At 41.6% G+C, this 22,496-nt stretch overlaps 1 protein-coding gene across 2 annotated transcripts; it reads left to right on the forward strand.

Annotated features, from left to right (window-relative positions):
• The first annotated feature begins 30 nt into the window (after positions 1-30).
• LOC116975863 (golgin subfamily A member 6-like protein 22) lies at positions 31-22,197 on the forward strand. 2 transcript variants are annotated; one of them, XM_033025153.1, is made up of 7 exons: positions 31-335; positions 5,445-5,775; positions 9,849-9,980; positions 13,370-13,528; positions 13,621-13,736; positions 20,502-20,607; positions 21,547-22,197. In XM_033025153.1, exons 2-7 carry the CDS (start codon positions 5,524-5,526, stop codon positions 21,565-21,567), a joined length of 786 nt encoding a protein of 261 aa, XP_032881044.1. In that variant the 5' UTR covers positions 31-335; positions 5,445-5,523; the 3' UTR covers positions 21,568-22,197. The 2 variants fall into 2 exon arrangements, with proteins under 2 accessions (XP_032881044.1, XP_032881045.1); XM_033025154.1 differs by lacking the exon at positions 5,445-5,775 and having other exon boundaries at positions 88-335.
• Positions 22,198-22,496: the final 299 nt, after the last annotated feature.

Genomic DNA, 22,496 nt, shown 5'->3' on the forward strand with positions numbered 1-22,496 from the left:
GCGCGAGAGGCGCCCGATTGGCGGCGGAGCAGGTGGAGGCGGTTTAACGTGTCGCAGTCTTTAGCTCCTCCCCTTCCCCCTCCCCCTCCATCCCGTGTTGGCGCTGCGGGCCGGAGCCGCAGTGCAGCAAGGCCGGCGTCCGGGTAACCCAGGCAACCGCGCCGCTAGTCTGCGAGAGCAGCTCGATGCGCAAACAGGGCCGTGGTTATCATTATTATTATGAACAGGGGCTGGTCAGTAATTCTATTTATAAAAAGTCTATCTCTCGGCACCGAGCTGTAGAAAGTTCCCAAAGTACACTGGCCAGCCAGCCAATACTTTTAAGGAGAAAACAGGTAAACGATTTCAAAAGCCATTCACTGAAACTGCTATTTTAAGAGAATCTCTTTAACCCAACTATTAAGCAGGGAGGCGTTTGATGTTGTACAAACCCCACCCGGTTGTTAATCGCCGCCTCCTCACAACGATTTCCAGCACTTTTATCTCTTACTATTCTCTTCTTAACGTTCGCATTTTCTCTGTCTATATATTCAGATTCCGCGAACAGTTCATAAAATTTTTTTTTTAACGCAGCGTTTCGCTCTCGCTGTATCTTTAAACTTCTTCACCTTTAGATTTTGCGACGTTAGCAACAGACACCAGACTGCGCAATCTCAGCAACGAGGAAGTGAAGAGCAGCAGTGTTAGATGTACAATTGTTAGAAATCTAAAATTAAAAAAACAGAACATGTAGGAAGTGCTAATTTATCCGAAGGGAAATATAATTAACATTTAAGTTTGCAGAGCCTTGTAGACAGAAGGAGTTCTTCAAGGTACAGAGGCAGAGGGGATGGAATAAACCTGGGATAGCCATGCTGTAAAGAATGTTATCTGGTCAACGAAGTCCGAGGATGAGAACACACAAAAGAATGCAGAGCAGGAAGACACGACCGGCAGGCCAGGCTGGGCATATCTAATTTCAGAGAGAAAAATGGGGGAAAAAACGGAGCCAGTGGCAGTGCCATAGATGGGCGACTGGCCTAGACAAAGAAATCAGATTACCTGAAGCTGTCGTGTTTTAATTGAATCCGGAAGGCGGCAACGTACCAGAATGAAAGGGCGAGGTGCTATCCTTTAAGCGTGTGTTGGGCCATGTTGGAATAATCCAAGAGTCCCCGCATCAGCAGCTCGGAGTGGGATGGATAATTAACGTGGCCCTGAGCAGGAGGCTCAGGGTTCCCTGCGTAGATTGAATGTGGGTGGCTTTGCAAAGTGAATAGCCAGTTTGTGTTTGGTGTCTTCAGTGTAGGGGAGACCACATTGTGATCACTAAACTCGGTATGCTAGATAGGAAGAAGTGTAAGTGAATGGCTACTGCACCTGGGACGTCTGCAGTTCTTTCCTACACGTCTATTTGTGTCACTGAAAGGTAGGAAGGGAAGAGGTGAAAGGACGTTCCCACTCTTCCATTCCCCCAGTCACACCCTTATTATACTTTTCCTTGCAAACAAAGATGATGAGACAATTGCCTTGCAACCTGAGCTTCTTGTTTTCTGCACTTTAATTCTCCATCCCACGTCCTTTATTGGTCTGTGGCCTGCAATGTTATAAAGAGACAATAACACAAGATGGGGGAACAACATCTCATTTTCTTTGCAGACTCGTTGCAGCCTTCTGGACTCTACATTGCACTATACTCATCCAGATAACTTGATTTCCCTGTCTATATCACTCATCAGTCATCAGTGATATTGACTAACTTGATTATTTTGTTTTTTTTTAATCTCTCTCTGAAACATAAAATTGTACAGCATAGGGACAAGATTCAATTCATAATATTTGTGCTCATTATGATGTCAATTCAAACTAATCATATTTGCCCGATAGGGTCTGTGTCTCTCCATCCGTGCTTGTTCATGCGCTGCCTGAATGCCTTTTAAATGTTACAACTGTATCCACTTCCACCATTTCCACTTGCAGCGTGTCACAGGCACCTACCACTCTCTGTAAAAATAAACTTGCCTCACAAATCTCCTTTTAAATTTTCCTCATTTCACCTAAAATCTGTGCCCACTAGTATTTGACATTTCCATCCTGGGGAACCCATCTACCCTGTCTCTGCCTCTCATTATTTTACATACTTCTTTCGGATTGTACAAGTAGACAACTAACTTGGTATGTGTAGGATGGAACTGCAGATGCTGGTTTACACTGAAGATAGGCACAAAATGCTGGAGTACCTCAGTGGGACAGGCAACTTGGTATCATGTTTGGTAAAAACATTGGAGCTGCAGGGCCCGTTCCTGTGCTGTACTGTTCTCAATTCTATAGGTGGTTTAAAAAAAAAGCAAACTGATTTACCTTTATCAGTTGGGACATTAATATAAAAATTGCAGAATTAACCTCCAACACTCCAAAAAAACAATCTAACTTTGTCCAACGTTGTAGCTAATACCCTCTAAACCATGCTCAATCCGTGTGAATCATTTTTCCAACGCTTCACCGATCTTCCTGCAATGCCGCAATGAGAATGGCACACAATACTCCAAATGTGGCCTAATCAAACGTTTAAACGACTGCAAAATGACTTTCCAGCTTTTCTTTTGGTGTTGGGTGAACTGTTGGGACTGAAGGCAGATAAATCCCCAGGGCCTGATGGTCTGCTGAGTACTCGAGGTGGCCCTAAAAATCGTGGAGGCTTTGGTGATCATTTTCCAATGTTCTATAGACTGGATCAGTTCCTGTGGACTGGAGGGTAGCTAATGTAACCCCATTTTTTAAGAAAGGAGGAGCGAGAAAACAGGGAATTATAGACTGAAGGCCGGTTTCGGCCCGAAACGTTGCCTATTTCCTTCGCTCCATAGATACTGCTGCACCCGCTGAGTTTCTCCAGCATTTTTGTGTACCTTGGGAATTATAGACGTTAGCCTGACATTGGTAGTGGCGAAGATGCTTGAGTCCATTATTAAAGATGTAGTAGCAGCGTATTTGGAAAGCAGTGACAGGATCAGTCAAAGTCAACAGGGATTTATGAAGGGGAAATCATGCTTCACTAATCTTCTGGAATTTTTTGAGGATGTAACAAGTAGAATGGATAAGCGAGAGCCAGTGGATGTGGTGTATCGACTTTCGAAAAGTCTTTGACAAGGTCCCACACAAGAGATTAGTGTGCAAAATTAGAGCATGGATAGAGAACTGGTTGCCAGACAGGAAGCAAAGAGTAGGAATTAACAGGTCCTTTTCAGAATGGCAGGCAGTGACTAGTGCGGTGCCGCAAGGCACAGTGCTGGGACCCCAGTTATTTACAATTTATATTAACGATTTAGACTAAGGAATTAAATGTAACATCTCCAACTGCCGATGACCCAAAGCTGGGTGGCAGTGTGAGCTGCGAGGAGGATTCTATGAGGCAGCAGGGTGACTTGGATAGGTTGGGTGAGTGGGCACATGCAGTACAATGTGAATACATGTGATGTTATCCACTTTGGTGTGCAAGAACAAGAAGGCAGATTATTATCTGAATGGTGTCAGATTAGGAAAAGGAGAGGTGTAACGAGTCCTTGGTGTCCTTGTACATCAGTCACTGAAAGTAAGCATACAGGTACAGCAGGCAGTGAAGAAAGTAAATGGCATATTGTCTTTATAGAGAGAGGATTTACGTATAGGAGCAAAGAAATCCTACTGCAGTTAGTTGTACAGGGCCCTGGTGAGAACACATCTGGAGTATTGTGTGCAGTTTTGGTCTCCTAGTATGAGGAAGGACATTCTTACTATTGAGGGAGTGAATCAGTAATCCTGATATTCCTGGCTCCTATGTTAGCTGATATTAGTAATATTTCACTCCCCTCAGATGCATTCTCCTTCTTAATTTGTCATCACCCCTCTGAAAATATAACACTCTTGACCTGTTCCCACTCACCCACATCCTGCAAATTTAAATATAATTGGCTCCCAAGTCTACTGCCATCTTTCTTTCAATCCCACGGTTGAATCTCTTCAATTAGATTTTGAACCGCTACCTAAGTAACACATAACATCCTGTTTGACCTTCTCTCCTTTTTCATCAATCTCAGACTTCAATATGGTGGACCCATGGCTCCCATGGCTTCCATTTGTAATCCAGGAACAATGGATTCATTCATTTGGTTCCCATGCTCTGTCTCCAGTCACAGTCAGAGAATAATACTCAATGATATTTCTTTGCACTTCATTAACACTGGAGACACCCAAGAATCTAACTCTTGATTCTCCCTTACTCATCAAATACAGCAAGGCCCTTAGCAACATCATTTGAAAATCAGTTAATTAGTTTCTGTATGTATGCTGAAGACACTCACCTCACTCACAATCTCAACTTCTCTATTGTCTTTAGTGTGCCTCGATGCAACATCCAGTATTGAAAGAGCAGACATTTTTTCACAAATACTGAGTAGCTTTAATCCACTGTCTTCAGTCCCCATTACAAACTCCACTTCCTAAGCAGCAAATCCATCTTTCAGAAATAACTGGCTGAGATTGAATCAGACCAGACATACCCATGACATATTGTTAATTCATGTGCTTTGCTTTGATTGCATTACCAAGACTGATAATTACCATTTTTAAATGTCACAGCTCCTATTTTGCTAAAAGTCACAATCACCATTTAACAGTTTCAGCACTGACATTGCAGCCTTCTCACTTTCACCCTTGTGAACCTGGAGGTGTTCCAAATTCTGCTTGTCGATCTACATTGGTTCCTGGTTCAATAATGCTATTATGTCCTTTCTCAATTAAGAGCGCCCAAACAGTGCACAGTACTCCAAATGTAGCCTCATCTAATCCTGCACAGCTGTACTTATAAATCCCAATTACCAGATTTCAACCTTCTTGTAATACAGGCCAATGCGCCACATGGTTGTCTAACTACTTGCTTCTCCTGCCTGTTAACCTTTTTTTGTGATTCCTGCACAAGAACACCGAGACAGTTTAAAACTCACTCTTTTGTAATCTGCCTTCATTTTAGAACCAGCACTCTTAACCATTTGTATTGATGATTTGAATGATGGCATTTGTAAACCAAAAGATTTTCTGGAAAATAAAATGTGTATTAATTTGTCTCGGTTAACCTTTTCAATATTGATTAGCATACTTATTCATTTTAAGTGGCTTCATCACCGTGGCAGCTTTGCCAATGGTGTAAAAATGGTCATCAGCTACTAATGTAAACGTCCGCGCATTTCCATGATACCTCAGTTGAACCAAAATTGGGATAAAATACCCTGTAAATGAAAACAAGATATTCTGGAAATTTTAATTACACCAGTTGCCCGATTTCCAAGTTAGTTTTATTGGTGTTGTCTCAAAACAGTCCATGTGTATTTTGGTTAAGCTTCATAATTTCTCAAATACAAAATACTGGTTAAAATCAGAGAATAGTTATTATTACTTTATTGTCCATTGTCCTGATGTTTTTTGCAATTTAGGAAAAATCAATAATGATGCACGTTGCCTGATGGTGTTATTTTGGCAAATAGTGAACAAATATCCATCACTAAATTCACAATGTCCAAAGTGAAATTGGGTGCAACAAGATCAACTGGTAGCCTGAAACACAAAAATACGCACGGAGAACCTAATATATCAATCAAGGAGCCTCTGGATTTTACAGGAATATCAGGCGTAAGCATGCCCATTCCAGAAACAAAATCAGTGACCACCCATTTAGATGCCACAAAAGTACATAAAGGGCAATTAAAGAGAATTCCATATGGAAGTGAAACACATGAACATTCTGCCAAAGATGCTACAAGTAAAGTAAGCCTAAATTATCATTATATCCTTACTTGTTAACACTATTGCCTTCAATTGTCCTCAAGATGTTCGTTTGCAAACATTCTTTTGAGCGCTGTTTCATTAGTATCTGCCAGTATTCTCAATCTTCTTGAATATTTGCTCTTGAGCTCAGGGTCAATCTTCCCATTTATTTTTCTGACCACTACATTATTGTTGTTACATTTGTTAATGCCGATATTATTTATAATTTTGAAAAACTGTTCCCTAAAGATTGTCCCTGATGTTCTCACTTGTTCTTTCCCTGGAGCAGACTGTTCTTTATATTCTCTGACATTTGGGTCATTCTACTTATGGAGGCAACACTCGTTCCCTTGTCCTTTCCCATCTGTCTTCTGTTACTGCTCTAGCTGCTCTAACTGCATAGTCTTTACTTTCTGTTTGAATCTTTTTGTGCCCACTTACTTTTTGTCACAGCCCAACTGAGGGAGGGTAGCTGCTGTTACCAGGTTTTTAACACATTCCTCAATTTGAATGAGTCCTCCAGATGAGGTGACATATCCCCTTCATGGTTATACTGTTTTATAATCATATACAACCCCAAAGGCATATCTGCTGTCAGTATAAATATTTACTCCATGTTCTCTCCTAACGAGGGCCTCTGTCAAGGTTATTAATTCTTCCACCTGCACCAATCTAGTTCCTGGGATTTGTTCCCCTTTTAGCACTCTTCCTTCTCCATTATAATATTTTTTTGATCAATCCACCTAAAATTACTCTACATCTGGCCCCTCCAAAGTACTTTAACCGTCTTGCCACTCTCTTCTGTGTCTGCTTCTTCCATACACTCATGTTTTCCCTTCACCATCAGTGAGGCTGGATTCACAACACCATCCTTGATTGTATTTGCTCGTCAGCAGGCAATAGATCACTCTGCCATTTCACTCGTCAATTATCTGACACTGCTCTTAACTTACCCGTTTCTAAGAGTTGCACTATATTGTGGTTGGAATGTAAAACTATAGTCTTCATCAGTGTGATGGGCTCTGAGACTTCCACTTTCTTAGAAACTAGAAACATAGAAAATAGGTGCAGGAGTAGGCCATTTGGCCCTTCGAGCCTGCACCGCCATTCAATATGATCATGGCTGATCCTTGTCCCACAGTTGAGTGCATGAGCACATCAATGCAGCTTGGCTATCAGTGGCCTTTGCTTAGATCAGGGGTTGGCAACCTACAGCCCCCGGGAAGAATGAGGCCCGTAACCCGAAATCATCCGGCCCGCAGGCGGATTTTTTTCCCCGTAATCATCTGGCCTGCCGAGCGCCAAGCTTTGGTTGTACCGCATCTTGCGCAAAGTCGCCGGCACGCCCGCGCACCTTCTGTGAACACGTTTAAGAGAGAACTGCAGATGCTGGAAAAATCGAAGGTAGACAATAATGCTGGAGAATCTCAACAGGTGAGACATGCAAAGATTGCATGAGGCTGCCTCACCCACTGAGTTTCTCCAGCATTTTTGTCTACCTTCCGTGAACACGCGATTTGATGCCTGCCATCCGGGGAGGGATGGGGGCGGGATCCATGTGTACATATGATGGATGTGGCCCGCCATCCGCTCACAGACATGCGTCCTGGCCCCTATGCAGAACAAGGTTGCCGACCCCTGGCTTAGATGAACAGCATGCAATTGAAGGCACAAGAAACTGCAGATGCTGGTTTACAAAAAAAGACATAAAGTGCTGGAGTGACTCAGTGTGTCAGGCAGCATCTGTGGAGAACATAAATAGGCAACGTTTGGGTCGAAGTCCTTCTTCAGACTGATTGCAGTAGTGGGGAAGAAAGCTGGGTGAGATGGGACAAATCCCGGGATACAGATGAGGGGTTTTGAGTGGCGGGTTGGACAAAGGCCAGAGATGAAAAGACAAGAAGTGTGAGAGGAGCCAAGGATGGAAGAGGCTTGAAATGTGAAGCCAGAGGAAAGACTATAGGTGGGAGGGGATGTGGGGGGGAAAGGGGAAAAGGTGAAGTGAGTGTGCATCCATGTGGGACACAGGAAAGAGAGGGGGAAAATGTGACGGGTAAGGGGGGTTTGCGTTTGTACGTTAGTTACCTAAAATTGGAGAATTCATTGTTCTTAGCACTAGGTTGTAAGCTACCCATGTGGAATATGAGGTGCTGTTCCCCCAGTTTACGTGTGGCCTCACACTGGCAATGGAGGAGGCCCAGGTCAGTATGGGAGTGGGGAGGTTAAGCGGTTAGCATCTGGGAGATCTAGCAGGCCTTGGCAGACTGAGCGTGTGTTCAGTGAAATGGCTGCCTCGTCTACGCTTGGTCTCACCAATGTAAAGGAGGCTACATCGCGAGCAATAGATGAGTTTAGAGGAGGTGCAACTGATCTCATTCTTTCTCCAAGTTTTTGTGTTACTACTGCTATCTACTACCCTCTCTCATTATTATAGTATGTGGAAGGGTTAATTCAAATCTAGGAATCTTAGAGCTGAGAGGATGTCAGTGCTTGATTGATTTTAGCAAATGCAGTAAACCTTCGCTGTTACAGACCTCAATGTATAACAGATTTCGGTTGAGGTCTGTAATAGCGAAGGTTTACTGCATTTGCTAAAATCAATTAAGCACTGACAGAATCAAGCAGAAGGTTGGACAAAGGACAGATGAAAGACAAAATGTGGGAGGTGTGAGATAAAGAATTGTGAAGTGGGTGGTATTACATTTCGTAAAGATGGCAGTCAAAAATTGCAGCAGGATCTTCATCGGTTGCCCAGGTAGGCTGAGGAATGGTTGATGGAGTTTAATACAGAGAAATGTGAGGTGTTGCATTTTGGAAAGTCTAACTGGGTAGGGATCCGAGTAGTGTTGTGGAGCAGAGGGATCTAGGAGTGCAGGTACATAGTTCCTTGAATGTGGCGTCACAGGTAGATAGGGTGGTCAAAATGGCATTCCGCATGTTGGCCTACATCAGTCAGAGTGTTGAGTGTAGAAGATGGGAGGTCATGTTACAGTTATATAAGATGTTAGCAAGGCTGCATTTAGAGTATTGTGTTCAGTTTTGGTAACCATCTTATAGGAAAGATGTTGTCAAGCTGGAAAGGATGCAGTGAAGATTTATGAGGATGTTGTCAGGACATGACAGCCTGAGCTATAGGGACTTTATTCCTTGAAGACTAGGACTTTACTCCTTGAAACGCAGGAGGATGAGGGGTGATCTTATAGTATACAAAATCATGAGAGGAATAGGTCGGGTAAACGCACAGTCTTTTGCCGAGAGTTGGGGAATCGAGAACCAGAGGGCATAGGTTTAAGGTGAGGGGGGGAAAGATTTAATAGGATCAAGAGGGGTAACTTTTTTTACACAAAGGGTGGTGGGTGTATGGAATGAGCTACTGGAGGATGTGGTTGAGACAGGTACTATCGCTATGTTTAAGAAACATTTAGACAGGTCCATGGATAGGATAGGTTTAGAGAGAGATGGGCAAAACACAGACAGGTGGGACTAGTGTATATGGGGCATGTTGGTCAGTGTGGGCAAGTTCGCCCAAAGGGCCATTTTCCATGCTGTATGATTCTAGAAAGTAATATAGGTGGAAGAGGAGAAATGGATACGAGTCCACATGGGCAGTCTAAATGGCCGGCATCAAATTTTCTCCCATAACAATGGCTCTTAATGCTATGACAAGTTTTGAAAAGCTGCTGAAAAACTGTCGGTGAATCAATTTCAATGGGAAGTTTTGGGAATTACCACTAAGCAGGATAGAGAAATATTTTTTCAATTACATTTAGTGGGACATGAATGCTTTACTTACAGCACATGAAACACCATCAAAGTTTGAGGTTAACTACATAAACATTTGCAATTTTTAAATATGAAATAATATAAAGGTCAGTGGAATTAATTGATTCAGTACTGACAATCCTGTGAAATGTACGAAGTATTATTTGGGAAATCATCAAAATGACTTCAGTAGCGCATAATTATTAACCTGGGTTATATCTATAAACCGTATAAATGTTTATTCAGAAATATTTTCTTTCAAAAATCCTGGTCATCTGAAAATTGTGAACCAGTCATGTATGTATTGGCAGGCTCCCATGTATGATCAAAAACAATTGACGGAAAGAATCAGTATGCTGGAAAAAGAAAATGCACAGCTAAAAACTCAACTAAAAGAAAAAGAAGTAACCATAAACAGTATCAATAAACTAATGCAACTGAAGGTAAGTGCCAAATAGTAACATTATCAATGCTAGAAACAATGGGAAACCTAGTCAGAGCTTCCATTAACCTTCCTTGTATCCTTTAATAGCCCTAGGGTGCATTTCATCTGGACCTAGTATTTTATCTACCTCAAAAATGACAAAGATGCTGTCCAATGCTTTGTTTAAGAAGGAACTGCAGATGCTGGAAAATCAAAGGTAGACAAAAATGCTGGAGAAACTCAGCGGGTGAGACAGCATCTATGGAGCGAAGGAAATAGGCAACGTTTCGGCCCGAAACGTTGCCTATTTCCTTCGCTCCATAGATGCTGCCTCACCTGCTGAGTTTCTCCAGCATTTTTGTCTAACTGTCCAATGCTTTGTACACTTTTGCTTTATCTACAAAAGACAGACTGAAACATTTATTAAGAATCTCTATTTTCCATTATAATAGAGTAATTGAATCATACAATATGGAATTGAGTCATTTGGCCCACCACATCAATGCTGATCAGTGAACACTCTTATGTATTAGTCCCATTTTACAGCACTTTGCCCAGAGTCTTCTATGCCAAAGTGAATCAAGTGATTGTCTGGATACGTTTTGAATGTTGTCTGTGACTCTGCTTATATCATTCTATCCACCAGTGCATTCCAAGTACTCATCATGCTTTGGGTGAACAGATTCCCCTCAGATCTTTTGTGAATTTCTTAACCCTTACCCTAAATATTGTTGTGTAGTTTTATTCATCTTCGATAAGGGAAAATGTTTCCCAACTTACATCCTTCATAATTTTATATATCTCAATCATGTCCCCATGCGTTCTTGTATTTTCCTTCTTGATTATTTCAATTCATCACTGCCATGAATTTGCTTAGCAGTTGAATCTCCATAGCCCCTTAGAATAGAGCATGTCAAAGATTCACTGCCATATGGTTGTAAGACATTTCTTTCATTCACTGACACAACTTCATATTTTGAAATGATGACTCCCTTGCTCTAGACACCCCAACCACTGGAAACATCACTCCCAAAGCTACTCCGTTAAGTCTTGTAAAAGTTCTATGTTACAATAAGGTCATTTTTCATTCTCTAAACTCCAGAGAGTATATCCCAGGATGCTTAATCCTGCTCTATAGGACACCCCCAACTCAATCACCTGCTCTCCTCGGGTATAAATTGGCTGAAGCTCTGTTACATTACCTCCAATGGTATGGAAGCTAAACCTGTACACATTATTCCAAGCGCATTTGTTCCAGGGCCCTATATAAGTGCAGTTAGACATCTTTAGACTTGTTCGCAATCCTTTTGCAATCAAGATGAACAAACTGTCGTTCACTGTACCTGCACGTTAACTTTTATTGATTTGTGTACAGCTTCACCCATGTCCTTTCAAGGATTTGTCTGAGAAGAGCAAATGTCATCTATCCAGTTTTGCTGATGATTCCAAATTAGATGAGATAATGAGTAATAAGTTAGAAGCTTCAAGAGGATATAATCTTTCTTAACGCAGAGGATTGTGACGGTTCAATCAGAACAGATTGATGGATTGCTGGATTTTAAGGAATCAAAGGTTATGGGAATAGGACAAGAAGATTGCATTGAAATGGAAGAACAGACATGAATGGCAAAACAGGTTTCAAGGGTCAAGATTGTTCAACAGAACAATGTAATTCTTACTTGCTGCAGCTTAACAGGCCCATAAATGCAATAACGCAGAGATAATATATAATAATCAAAAATACAATAAAATAGTAACCATAAAAGTGCAAAAACTGAAGTCCATAGTAATCCAAGACACAGTCCATAGAAGATCATAGTTGCTAAGGTTAGCGTTGCGTAGTGTCATGAGCACGATGGTTGCTGGAAAGAAACTATTCTTGACACTGTTTTTAATTTCCTGTATCTTCTTTCTGATAGTAGTACCAAAATGAGAGCATGGCCAGGGTGGTGTGGGTCTTTGATGATATTGGCTACCTTTTTGAGTCTATACCTCCAATAAATCCCTTTGATGGAGGGGAGGTCAGTACCTATGATTGAGCAGTGTCTACCACTTTCTGTAGTCTCCTTTGAGCAGTTGAGTTGCCAAACCAGGCCGCGATGCAACCAGTCAGAATTCTCTCTACCGTCCACCTGGAGAAATTTGATGGAGTATTGTCAGCACACCAAATCTCCTCAATCTTCAAAGAAAGTAGTTCTTGATATGCTTTCCATGTGATTGCATTGATCTGCTGTACCTAGGACAGATCTTCAGAGATATGCATGTCTTATGAGAGCAATATGGCCTAAATCTCCTACTTTTCAGATTCTTGTCTAATTAAGAACACAAGAAATGGGAAAACAGTGGTAGATTGGCCTCTCAAGCTTGGTGGTACATTAAATGGCTGACCATTCACTTAAACACCATTTCTCTTCAATAATCTATATTCCCTGATTTCTTTGAAATGCCGAAATCTATTGATCTCTGGTTCGAATGTATTCAATGGCTCAAAATCTGCAGCCTTCCAGGTTAGAGAATTCTAATGATTCACCACTGAATTAAGAACTAATTATTTTGATACAGATCTCAATTCTTTAGCTAAGATAAACATTCTTCTTGCACCAATCCTGTAAAACCTGCCAGATATGCTTCAGAGGTTAACTCTCATTCTGTTAAACTCTACAGAAGGTAGAATGATGCAAAGAATCCACAGTTTAAGAGGATTTCAGGAAGGGCTGCTGTGATATTGGTGCATTATCATGAACACTATCCCTACCTCGACTTAATTTGATGGAGATAAAAGGTTATCTGATAGTAAAGAAGAAAGCTCTTCGTGCTGTTCTGTTCTGTCGTCATTTTAATTAGACAAATAAAAGCAGCATTGAGGTTTCTCCTGATGGTTTAATATGTAAATGCATAGAGTGCTGTAGTATGTACAAATTCAATTAGACTCTGAAGAATCGTGGGTTAATTTTTTTGAATGTTAATAAATCAAAGCTCTTGTTCATTATAGGGTATTATCATTGATTCGGTGATTTTACGCTAGTCAGAATAGGTTAAACGGGCCAGGATTTCCAGTGTTCATTATTAGCAGTTAATCCCTCTTGGTGAAGTAGATGTGTAGGTTAAGTCAGCCTCAATTGTGATATCTCTAATCTTCAGCTGCCAATATTCATCAAAACACTAGAGAGCAGAATGGTCATTTGTAGAGGTACTGGCAGAAATGAATTATTATCCAGGGGACTGGGAAGAATTAAAGGATAAAATCAAGGAAGAACATTAAAAAAAAAAAATCACAATAACGAAACGATGAGTACAATTTACATTCTACAGACATAATATACCAATAGTGATGCTTACTAGTGGCTGTAAACGTTTGTGGAGATATTCTTTAGAAATAAATGTCTGTTTAATATATTTTTTCCACAGGATTCTGAATATAGTCAGTTAATTAAAAAGGAACAACAATCCCATGAACAGACAGAAGAAAGATTAAAACAAGCTGAATCATTGGCAGCTGAAAAGTTGCAGATTCTTTATGAGTCTAGAAAGGAATTTGGAGAAAAAACTGAACATCTCAATAAGTTGGTTAGTAATTTAAACAGCAGCTTTTTTTAAAGTAGTGTATGCAAGATCCAGTTCAACCCAAGCTTGCTAAGCTTTTGTTTTGCTTCATACAGCATGAAGAAAAATTAGCTACAGTGATAAAAGAAAATGCATCAGAAATCACATGCAGAGACGAGAAGATCAGAAAATTGAAGCAACAAGTTTCGGAAGTTCTAGAAGGAAAATCTTGGTATTTATTCATGTGTAAATGTTCCCATTTGTACTTATAGATGCTGCAGGATTCATCTGCGCTCCTGCTAACAATCCTTGGATAGCTGCCCTAAGTGTGCACGACTATACAATAAATTACAGCAGGGTAATAAAGTTGAATATATCACTATTGAATTTAATGCTACTTTTGCTCATAGTGTGTATATAGTCATAGACTGGACTAAGTGGGACCCATTGGGTCCCTGTCACACAGGAGGCTTGGTCCACCAACGCAATATCACACCACTCACCCATAGCCCCCAACTGCACAGATGCAGCTCATTTCCCCTCATCCCAAGCACTCTCTCCCCCTCCTCTTCACCCTCCCTCTTCTTTCCCCTCTCCTCCTCCCCTCCCCCAATCCTTCCCTCCCTCCATAACTCCTCTCCCCTCCCTATTCCCTCCTATCCCTCTACCCCACCACTCCTCACCTCCACTATCCCCCCCACTATCCCTCCTCACTTCCCCCACTGCCCTCCTCTCCCTCTATCCCCCACTCCCTACCTCCCCCACTACCCCCTCCTCTACCCCCACTCTCCTTCTATCCCCCTCCTCCCCCATTCACCCTTCTCATCTCCTCCTCTTCTTTTCCCTCGCCTCCTACTATCTTCCAATCCCTACCTCCTCTCCTTTTCCCTACCCCCAGTCATTCCCTCCATAACTCTGCCCCCTTCCCTACTCTCTCTCTATTCCCTCTCCTCTCCCACACTCCCTCCTCAGGATCTCAAGATTGCCTCTCCTCTCCCTTCTTGCGTGCTCCGGAGGAGCATCAGCCGTCAGTGCCCTTAGAGCCAGGCCATGGATCCTTGCCCGAAAGCACCAGCAGTTATGGCCACACCGGGAGGTGAGGGTGGGGGGAGAGCTTGGTGAAAAGATGGGGGAAGAGCCATGCGGGAGAGAGGGGCAAGAGCCTGCGAGGGGGACCAAAAGGGAAGGGGCTGGAGCTGCGGGGCGTTGTGATGGCGGTGCGTTTGGGTGTCATGCTCTCCTCCGCCGGGATCGGACTCTCCGCTTTCCGTTTGGCGACATCTGCGACTCCGCGCCGGGTCGCTTCCGGTCCCTCCGAAAATTGTATCCGGTTGGAGACCTTCGCAGCGTCCCTCAGCTCCAGTAAAGACGCGGTGGCGCAGGAAGAGTGACAGGAAAAGAGACCAATCCGCGCGGCGCTGACTGGCGGGAGAAGAGATCGATCTGCGCATGCGAGGTTTTTACGAATTTTAAACCTCGCTAACTTTTACAATATACTACCGATCGGAACGAAACTTGTTGCACTCGCAGCACAGGAGAACTCAGATTCAGATTCTGATCAGATTCAATCTTTATTGTCATTGTGCAGTGTATAGTACAGAGACAACAAAATGCAGTTAGCATCTCCCCAGAAGAGTGAACATAGAATAATGAGCAATAAACAGTGAGGGAGCTGATGAAAAATCGTAGTGCTATCGTGTACCGTTTTTGCGCAAATAGAAAAAACGCGCAAACCGGAAGAGCACAAGATCAGAGTTTTAGTTATGTATAGATAGATACCAAAACAGTTGTAACATCTCCCCAATGATACCAACAAAGTTCAGAATTTGATTAAGACTCTTTTAAGTTTGTGTACTTATACCACGTGATATACAGTAAACCCTCATTTTAACGGACCCCTTTATAACTGATTTTGGTTATAGCGGACGGACCTGCTGATGCCACCCCTGGCTTGCCTATCCCAGCTGTTTACAACCCCAGCTTCCAACACCAGCACTGGCTCACAAGGTGCACGCAAGCCCTTCTTCACCTTCTGCATGGTTCGGTTGGCGCAGTTATTGTTGCAGCTCACTTTTTGGCCATAAGGATAGCATTTTCTTCAGGCTGCCGCCACCGACAGGACGCACTTGGTAGCTGTGGGGCTCCTTCTCTCAACAGCCATCGGCTCTTCCTGTCGACCGTCGCTTTGTTTGCTCCCAGTCGACCAACACCTCCTTAACTTTCTCCCATTGCTCTGTCCAGTCGGCCTCTTCCCCCACCCCGCTCCATCGGAGTCACTGATATACTCCACCTTGGAAGATGTCAGTGCTTACGGGGGAGAATGAGGAGGTGGCAGTGGAGGATGGAACAGCATGGTGGGAAGGAGGAGGCAACGGTGGTGCAGGGAGCTGCCTGTAGAAAGAGCTGATGGTCAGGGGCTACAACATGAGCCACAACAACAGCCACGTCAACTGGACATGCAATAGCTGGTGTAGAAGGGCTCGCTGGTGCAGACCTTCGGAATCGTGCCTAGTTTTAAGGTGAAACGACACAAAGTACTGGAGTAACTCAACAGACTGAATCAGTCTGAAGAAGGGTGCCAACATTACCTATCCTTGGTCTCTAGAGATGCTGCCTGACTCTCTGAGTGACTTCAACACTTTGTATCTTTTTATGTATTAAGCATCATCTGCAGTTCTTTGTTTCATCTATAAACAATGATATCTTATTCAATTATAGTGGACAATTGGCAATAACGGACACCACCCTATGGTCCGTTTAATACATGTTCACTTTATTTAATCAATGTTTGGCTATATTTTTAAATATTTCTTCCTACAGTAGTCAAAAATTAGCAAGTTGAAGTGTATTACATTGAGAACCTAGTTCATCAAGACTTTAACCATTGCTAAACAGGTGCAAGATGACTGCCCCTTGTTTTGCATAATAAATTCTAATGGGTGCACTATATGGTCATTGGACAGCGTGCCAACTATTACTTCAGTCATAGGCCCACTGGTAAAAACACCAGAAGCACCCTGATGTCAGTTTTTACTTCCATTGGGAGAATTACCCACTCACGAGTATAGATCTGTGGAAGTAGCCTTGTTTTTTTTCTGTAAACCTATCTGATTTCTTCTTCATTAAATCATTGGAGTTAAATCTCTTTAGAATATTCAAGCCTTCCTAAAGTGTGGTGACCAGAACTGGATACACTATATCAGGCAACCTAATTTTATATAGGTGTGTAGAAATCAACTGCAGATGCTGGTTTATACTGAAGGTAAATACAAAGTGCTGGAGTAACTCAACGGGTCTCTGGAGAAACAGATGGGTGACATTTCGGGTCAGAACCCTTCTTCAATCTGAAGAAGGATTCCGACCCAAAACGTCACCAATCCTTTCCAGAGATGCTGCCTGACCCGCTGAATCACTCCAGCACTTTATGTCTATCTTTAGTTTTATATAGGCTTTGCTTTAATACACTAAATCTGTTTATAAAATCGCAAGTGCTTTGTTAGTATGTTTTGCCACCTTAGGTTTTTTGCATAAAATGCCCAGCCCTTGCTTTATGCACTCCTTTTATAACTGGTAGTTTTAATAAATAAACTGACTGATAAATTTTAGCAACGTTTGTACAAAAACAAATGAGAATTTTCAGTGATGAAAACAGAAAATGCTGTATACATCTAGTAGGTTAGGCAGCTTCTGTGAAAAGACAAGCAGAGTTAATGTTGCAGGTTGATGACCCATCAGAACAGGAGCATGAGAATTCAGAACAGGAGCATAAGAAAACAAGAGGGTGTGGAGGGATGGATAGGACAAAGGAATACCTCTGATAAGATGAGGCCGGGGTTGCTGAAGTGATACAATGATAGATTAATAAAGGATGTGTAAAATCCATGAGATGCAGGTCAGAGAATTGAATTGAAAGGTAAAATACTGGAAATGGCCACAGATTTGTTTAGGGAGAAATTCCGAGTACATTTTGTAGATGGATAATCTTATGGTACACCTGATCAGTTCTGGCAGAAATAGCAAAAGAGGGTTACCAAAAATAGTTGAATTTCATTTGAGTCCTGAAGGCTGAAACATGGATTCATTTTTTCCTAGTACACATAGGGCTTTGTAAGAACAATGCAGGAGTCAACAGGCATACAGGTTAGAGTGGGAAAGAATTAAGAATTAAAGGAACAGACAACTGGAGGCTCAGTATTGGCCCTGCAGACTGGATACTCTGAGTTTAGTTTCCACAATGTAGACAACATCAAATGTAATACAATGGATTTGATGAAGTGCAAGTGAATTGATACTTCAACTGAGAGGACTGCTTGGGTGTCTGCACTGTGGATGAAATTGTAGTTGTTGAAGTTCCCATGGTTGTATGGGAAAGTAATACGAGGTGGAAGTAGTTGGTGGTAATGGAAGAGCCGATCAAGGAGTTTGAGGAAACAGACACATTGAGAGGGGAGGAATAGGAAAGATGTGGCTGGTGATGGAATCTCATTGAAGTTTGCAAATACTACGAAAGAAAATCTGTTTGTCTAAAAGCTGTGGGGGAACTGAGGACTGTGTCTCCATCCCTGAAGGTTTGAGAGCAGAGATGTGTGAAATAGATGAAACGTAGTTAAAGATCCTGACAATCATGACAGGAGAAGCCAGAGATGTGGGAAAAGGAAGACATCTCAGAGTCACCCATGTGGAAAGTCTTATATTAGGAACAGATGAGACAGAGACCAAGTGGTGGGAGAGACGGGAAAATACTATCTTTGTATGGAAGGATGATCAAGGAATGAATATTTGTTTATCTTTCACCCAAGACACAGCAGAGGGATCCAGAAAGAGAAGGGAAGCATTTGATGGACCATGGGAAGGTGCAGGGCAGTAGATAAGGCATAAATGATGATTAAAAAAGATCTTTACAAGTGCAAGAAGTAGCACAAAAACAACCCTCAATGTATCAGAAAGAGTTGGGAGAAGGGGCCTGAAACAGGTTCCATGTATCCCACATAAAGGTGGGCCTAGTTTGTGTCTATGGGATTCCCATAGTTACATCTTTAAAATAGAAAATGTGAAGAGTAGAAATTCTTTAATGTGGGAATAGGTTTACTCAGGAGAATGAGTGTGCTGATAGAGAGGAAGAGTGTCTGTTCAGGGAAAAAATGGAGGACCTTCAATCTCGTGTGGGATGGAAATATAGAGGGAAGTTGCGCCCATGCTTAAAATGAACCAGTTGAAACCAGGAAATTGGCAACTGTCAAAATGATGGAGGGCATTAGAGGTGTCATGGATACAACTGGGAAGGGACTAGACCAAACCTGGGGTGAAAGGATGGAATCAGGATAGGGAGAAATGAGTTAGCTGGGGGAAAAAATCCTTGAGAGGTTGGACTCAAATATAAGGTATTAAGCATTAATTTTCCCAAGGCTGTCCATTACTGTAGATTATTAATTACAGATGAAAATTGCAGAGATGTGTATGGATTTATTATGAGAATTAGGGAGGTGGTTAAAACTACAGCACGAAGAACGTGAACCAGAGAGAAGTGGAATGTAAACATAAGACAATAAATCTTTAGAGATAGCAAGAAGGAAGTCAAGAGTAAAGAATACTTCAATGGAATCGAATCTCATAGTTCGTTTTATGAAATTTAACACAAATCAAAGCTGATTAGGCCATCAGACCCAACAAGTCTATTCCATCATTCAACATGATGGGCTCTCAATGGGCTGAATGGCCTATTTTTGGTCCTAGTTGAGTTATGTGGTTTTTGTGCCACTTCCCCCGAACTTTGAATTCTATGATCTTTCAAAGTTTTATCCATCTCTGGTTTAAAATTATCTAATAATCTGGCCTCCACCACCTGGGGATTGAGGGGAGGGGGGTTACTAAGGGCCTCAGTTTTACATGAATGGCCCTTGTTTTGCTGCAATATCCACTTGTTTACAATTCTTTCACTACTGTAAAGTACAATATCTATCCTGCGATGCCTGTGTGAGGACCTTGTATGTGAATAAGGCCACCCTTCATTCTTCCAAACTTCAAGCAAAATGACCCCAAACTATTCAGCCTCACTTGTTAGAACTTTTAAACCCATAAATTAGCCTGGTGAAATTATTTTGATCTGCATTCCATAACACTACATTTGTTTTAGGTAAGAATCAGAATCATCAGAATGCTTTATTGTCATTGCATGTGTCACATACAACGAGATTACTGTGTCTCTCCATTTAAAAGAACTTCAAACATTCACATACTCATACTTTTTACACTCCCTCCCTCCCCAAACCCACCCATGGATTCACATTTAAATAAATTAACACTGTCTCCCACCCCCCCTCCTTCCCCATAACCCGCTCCCGAGACAGAGTTCAGTTCCAAGATTGCTGATGGGTAAAAGCTGTTCTTGAGTCTGGCAGTGCGTGACTTTAGCGACCTGTACCTTATTCCTGAGGGCAGCAGTGTGAAAAGGTGGTGACAAGGATGTGTAATGTCTTTCACGATATTACAGGTGAGGGAGGCAAAACTGCAAATAATTCCAAATGGCCTCAATTGTTGGTGAATATGGCCTCACCAACAATTCACACAACTGCACCAAAACCTCCCTATTCTTAAATTCTAAACACTTTGCAATGGAGGCCTAAATGCCACTTGCCTTCTTAACTGCTAGTTGGGCTTGCCACCTAATGTTTTTGTGATGAATGCAGTGCAGCATCTTGATGGCTATGAATTTCATTATGACATCAGAAAAAGCAGGATAAACACTTTGCAGCTATACTTAGTATATTCTTGTGTGGCTTTTAGTAAAAACAAATGGAAAAGGAAAAGCTGCACAAGAATATCGTGGAGACTTGGAAAATGGATATGTGGGATATACTGTATTGCACAAATCATATAAGCTCTACCACAGCTTTGGGCTCTATTTCTGTTTGGGCCACTTAGAGATGTTTTGGATGAGATACTAGCCTAATTAAATAAATTGTAAAAACTTACTGCGATGTTTTCCTGATCTCTGAAGGGAACGTCAGCAACAATTGCATGAACTAAAAAAGGAAGTAATACGGTTAACAGAGGAAGCAAGTGCACTTCAGAAAAAACTTAAGTTGCACCAATCATTCAAGAAGGTAACTTAATGATGGATATTATCAGCTCTTTTATTGTATTTTTCAAAATGGGTCTTCTCAATGTTGATCCTTTAATGTCAAACCCTTAATCAGGGCTGCTTAAGACAGTTGAAATGCATTAGGTTTCATCCACACATGGTCAGCTTTGCCTTCAGTGAAGTTGAGGATGTTCCTGAAATCTCCAAGTCTCGTAATTTCAGATAAAGGAGCTCAGGAAAAAAAAGCAGGATAAGCAGGTGTATGTTGTTCGCAACAGGTGACGAACATGGAACAGTACCTAAAGGAACAGCCCATTCAAGCCACAATATCTGGGTCAGCGATGATGGCAAATTAAAGTAGTCCTTTTTGTTTACCTGTGTTTGAGGGATGGATGGGAATTAAATGCTGACCTTGCCAGCAACACCAAGATCCCTCTTACCTCCAGGTAATGTTTCTGGTTAAAACATATGCTGCCTGACTGCTGCGTTTTTCCAGTTTTATCTTTAATTTTTAACATGATTTATAATCTTTGGTCCTTCCATGTATACTAACAAATAGAAAGGAAGAATATAACAATGAAGTGAATGGAAGTTGTTAATACAGAACAATTGCGACTCTCACTGGGGGACCATACACAATGGGATAGAAAGAATAAAAGCAGTTACAAATTGTACAAAATAGCAAAATGAGTTTTTTTAAATCCTACGGAAAAATATATGTGATGGGAAAAGGATCAACTGCAATGCACCAAGGACTCCAAGGAGTCAATGTCACAAGCCTGTTGTAGTCTTGTGCATGAATGGCCAAAGATTGAGCTAGGATTGAACAATAATAATGATGGAAAAGAGAAAATTAGATAAATAATAGATTGTTGCTTGTATGTTTTGCAAATCAGTGAAACTTTAATGTTGCTACTGCATCAAGTTGTAAATAATTATGCAGGTTGTTGGTTTTCTTTAGGATTGTAAAAACTGCGGGTGATTGACATTGAAACTTGGAGACAACCTTACCAGTAAGATTCAAAGAAAAATATGATGAACTACACAAAATCTTCCAAAGCTTTGAAGAGCAGAGTTTGCAGCAAGTACATTGGAACAAAAATGAGTAAATTGTCTTACGTTGTCACTGTATTTTCAAACCAAAGTGAATGTCCACACCACTAAATTATATTGATCTTACTTTGCTGTTGTGGGCACTTAATTTATCTCGTAATAAAACTAAACAACTTGTTTTTATCTACAGAACTGTGACATGTTCTGAGGCACTTAAAATATATATAGAGCAAAATGTGACACCAAGGCACAACAAGAACAAGTAGAAGACCCAAGGCTAGGCCATAAAAGGTAGGTTAAAAGGCTAGAGATATGCATGAGATGGAAGACAAGTATTGGAACAATGCCCCGACCCCAACATAATCCACATTAAGTATGCACATGTACTGGTATACATTTAATTTGCCCCTCAAAGTAGTTACATTTAAATTCTTGAAGGACCATCTTAAAATTAAGTGGTGGAGTAGCCCAGAACTGAGGCCTTGGCAGCTGAAGCCACAGACTCGTGTGATGGAAGATAGACAGAAAATGCTGGAGTAACTTAGGGCAGGCAGCATCTCTGGATAGAAGGATTGGGAGACGTTTCGGGTCAAGACCCTTAGAAGTCTTGACCCGAAACATCTCACATTCCTTCTATCCAGAGATGCTGCCTGTCCCGCTGAGTCACTCCAGCATTTTCTGTCTATCTTCGGTGTAAATCATCATCTGCAGTTCCTTCATAGACACTCATGATGGAGCTATTTTTGGATGACAGAATGGAGTAGAAAGATCTTAATGATTTTAAGGCTGGAGAAAATTTTAAAATGGAAGGAACAAGGCCTTTGAGGTCTGAAAACAAGAGTGAAAACTTCAAAATGG

Source organism: Amblyraja radiata, chromosome 8 (assembly GCF_010909765.2).
Source record: "Amblyraja radiata isolate CabotCenter1 chromosome 8, sAmbRad1.1.pri, whole genome shotgun sequence".
In the NCBI taxonomy this organism is placed as follows: Eukaryota; Metazoa; Chordata; class Chondrichthyes; order Rajiformes; family Rajidae; genus Amblyraja; species Amblyraja radiata.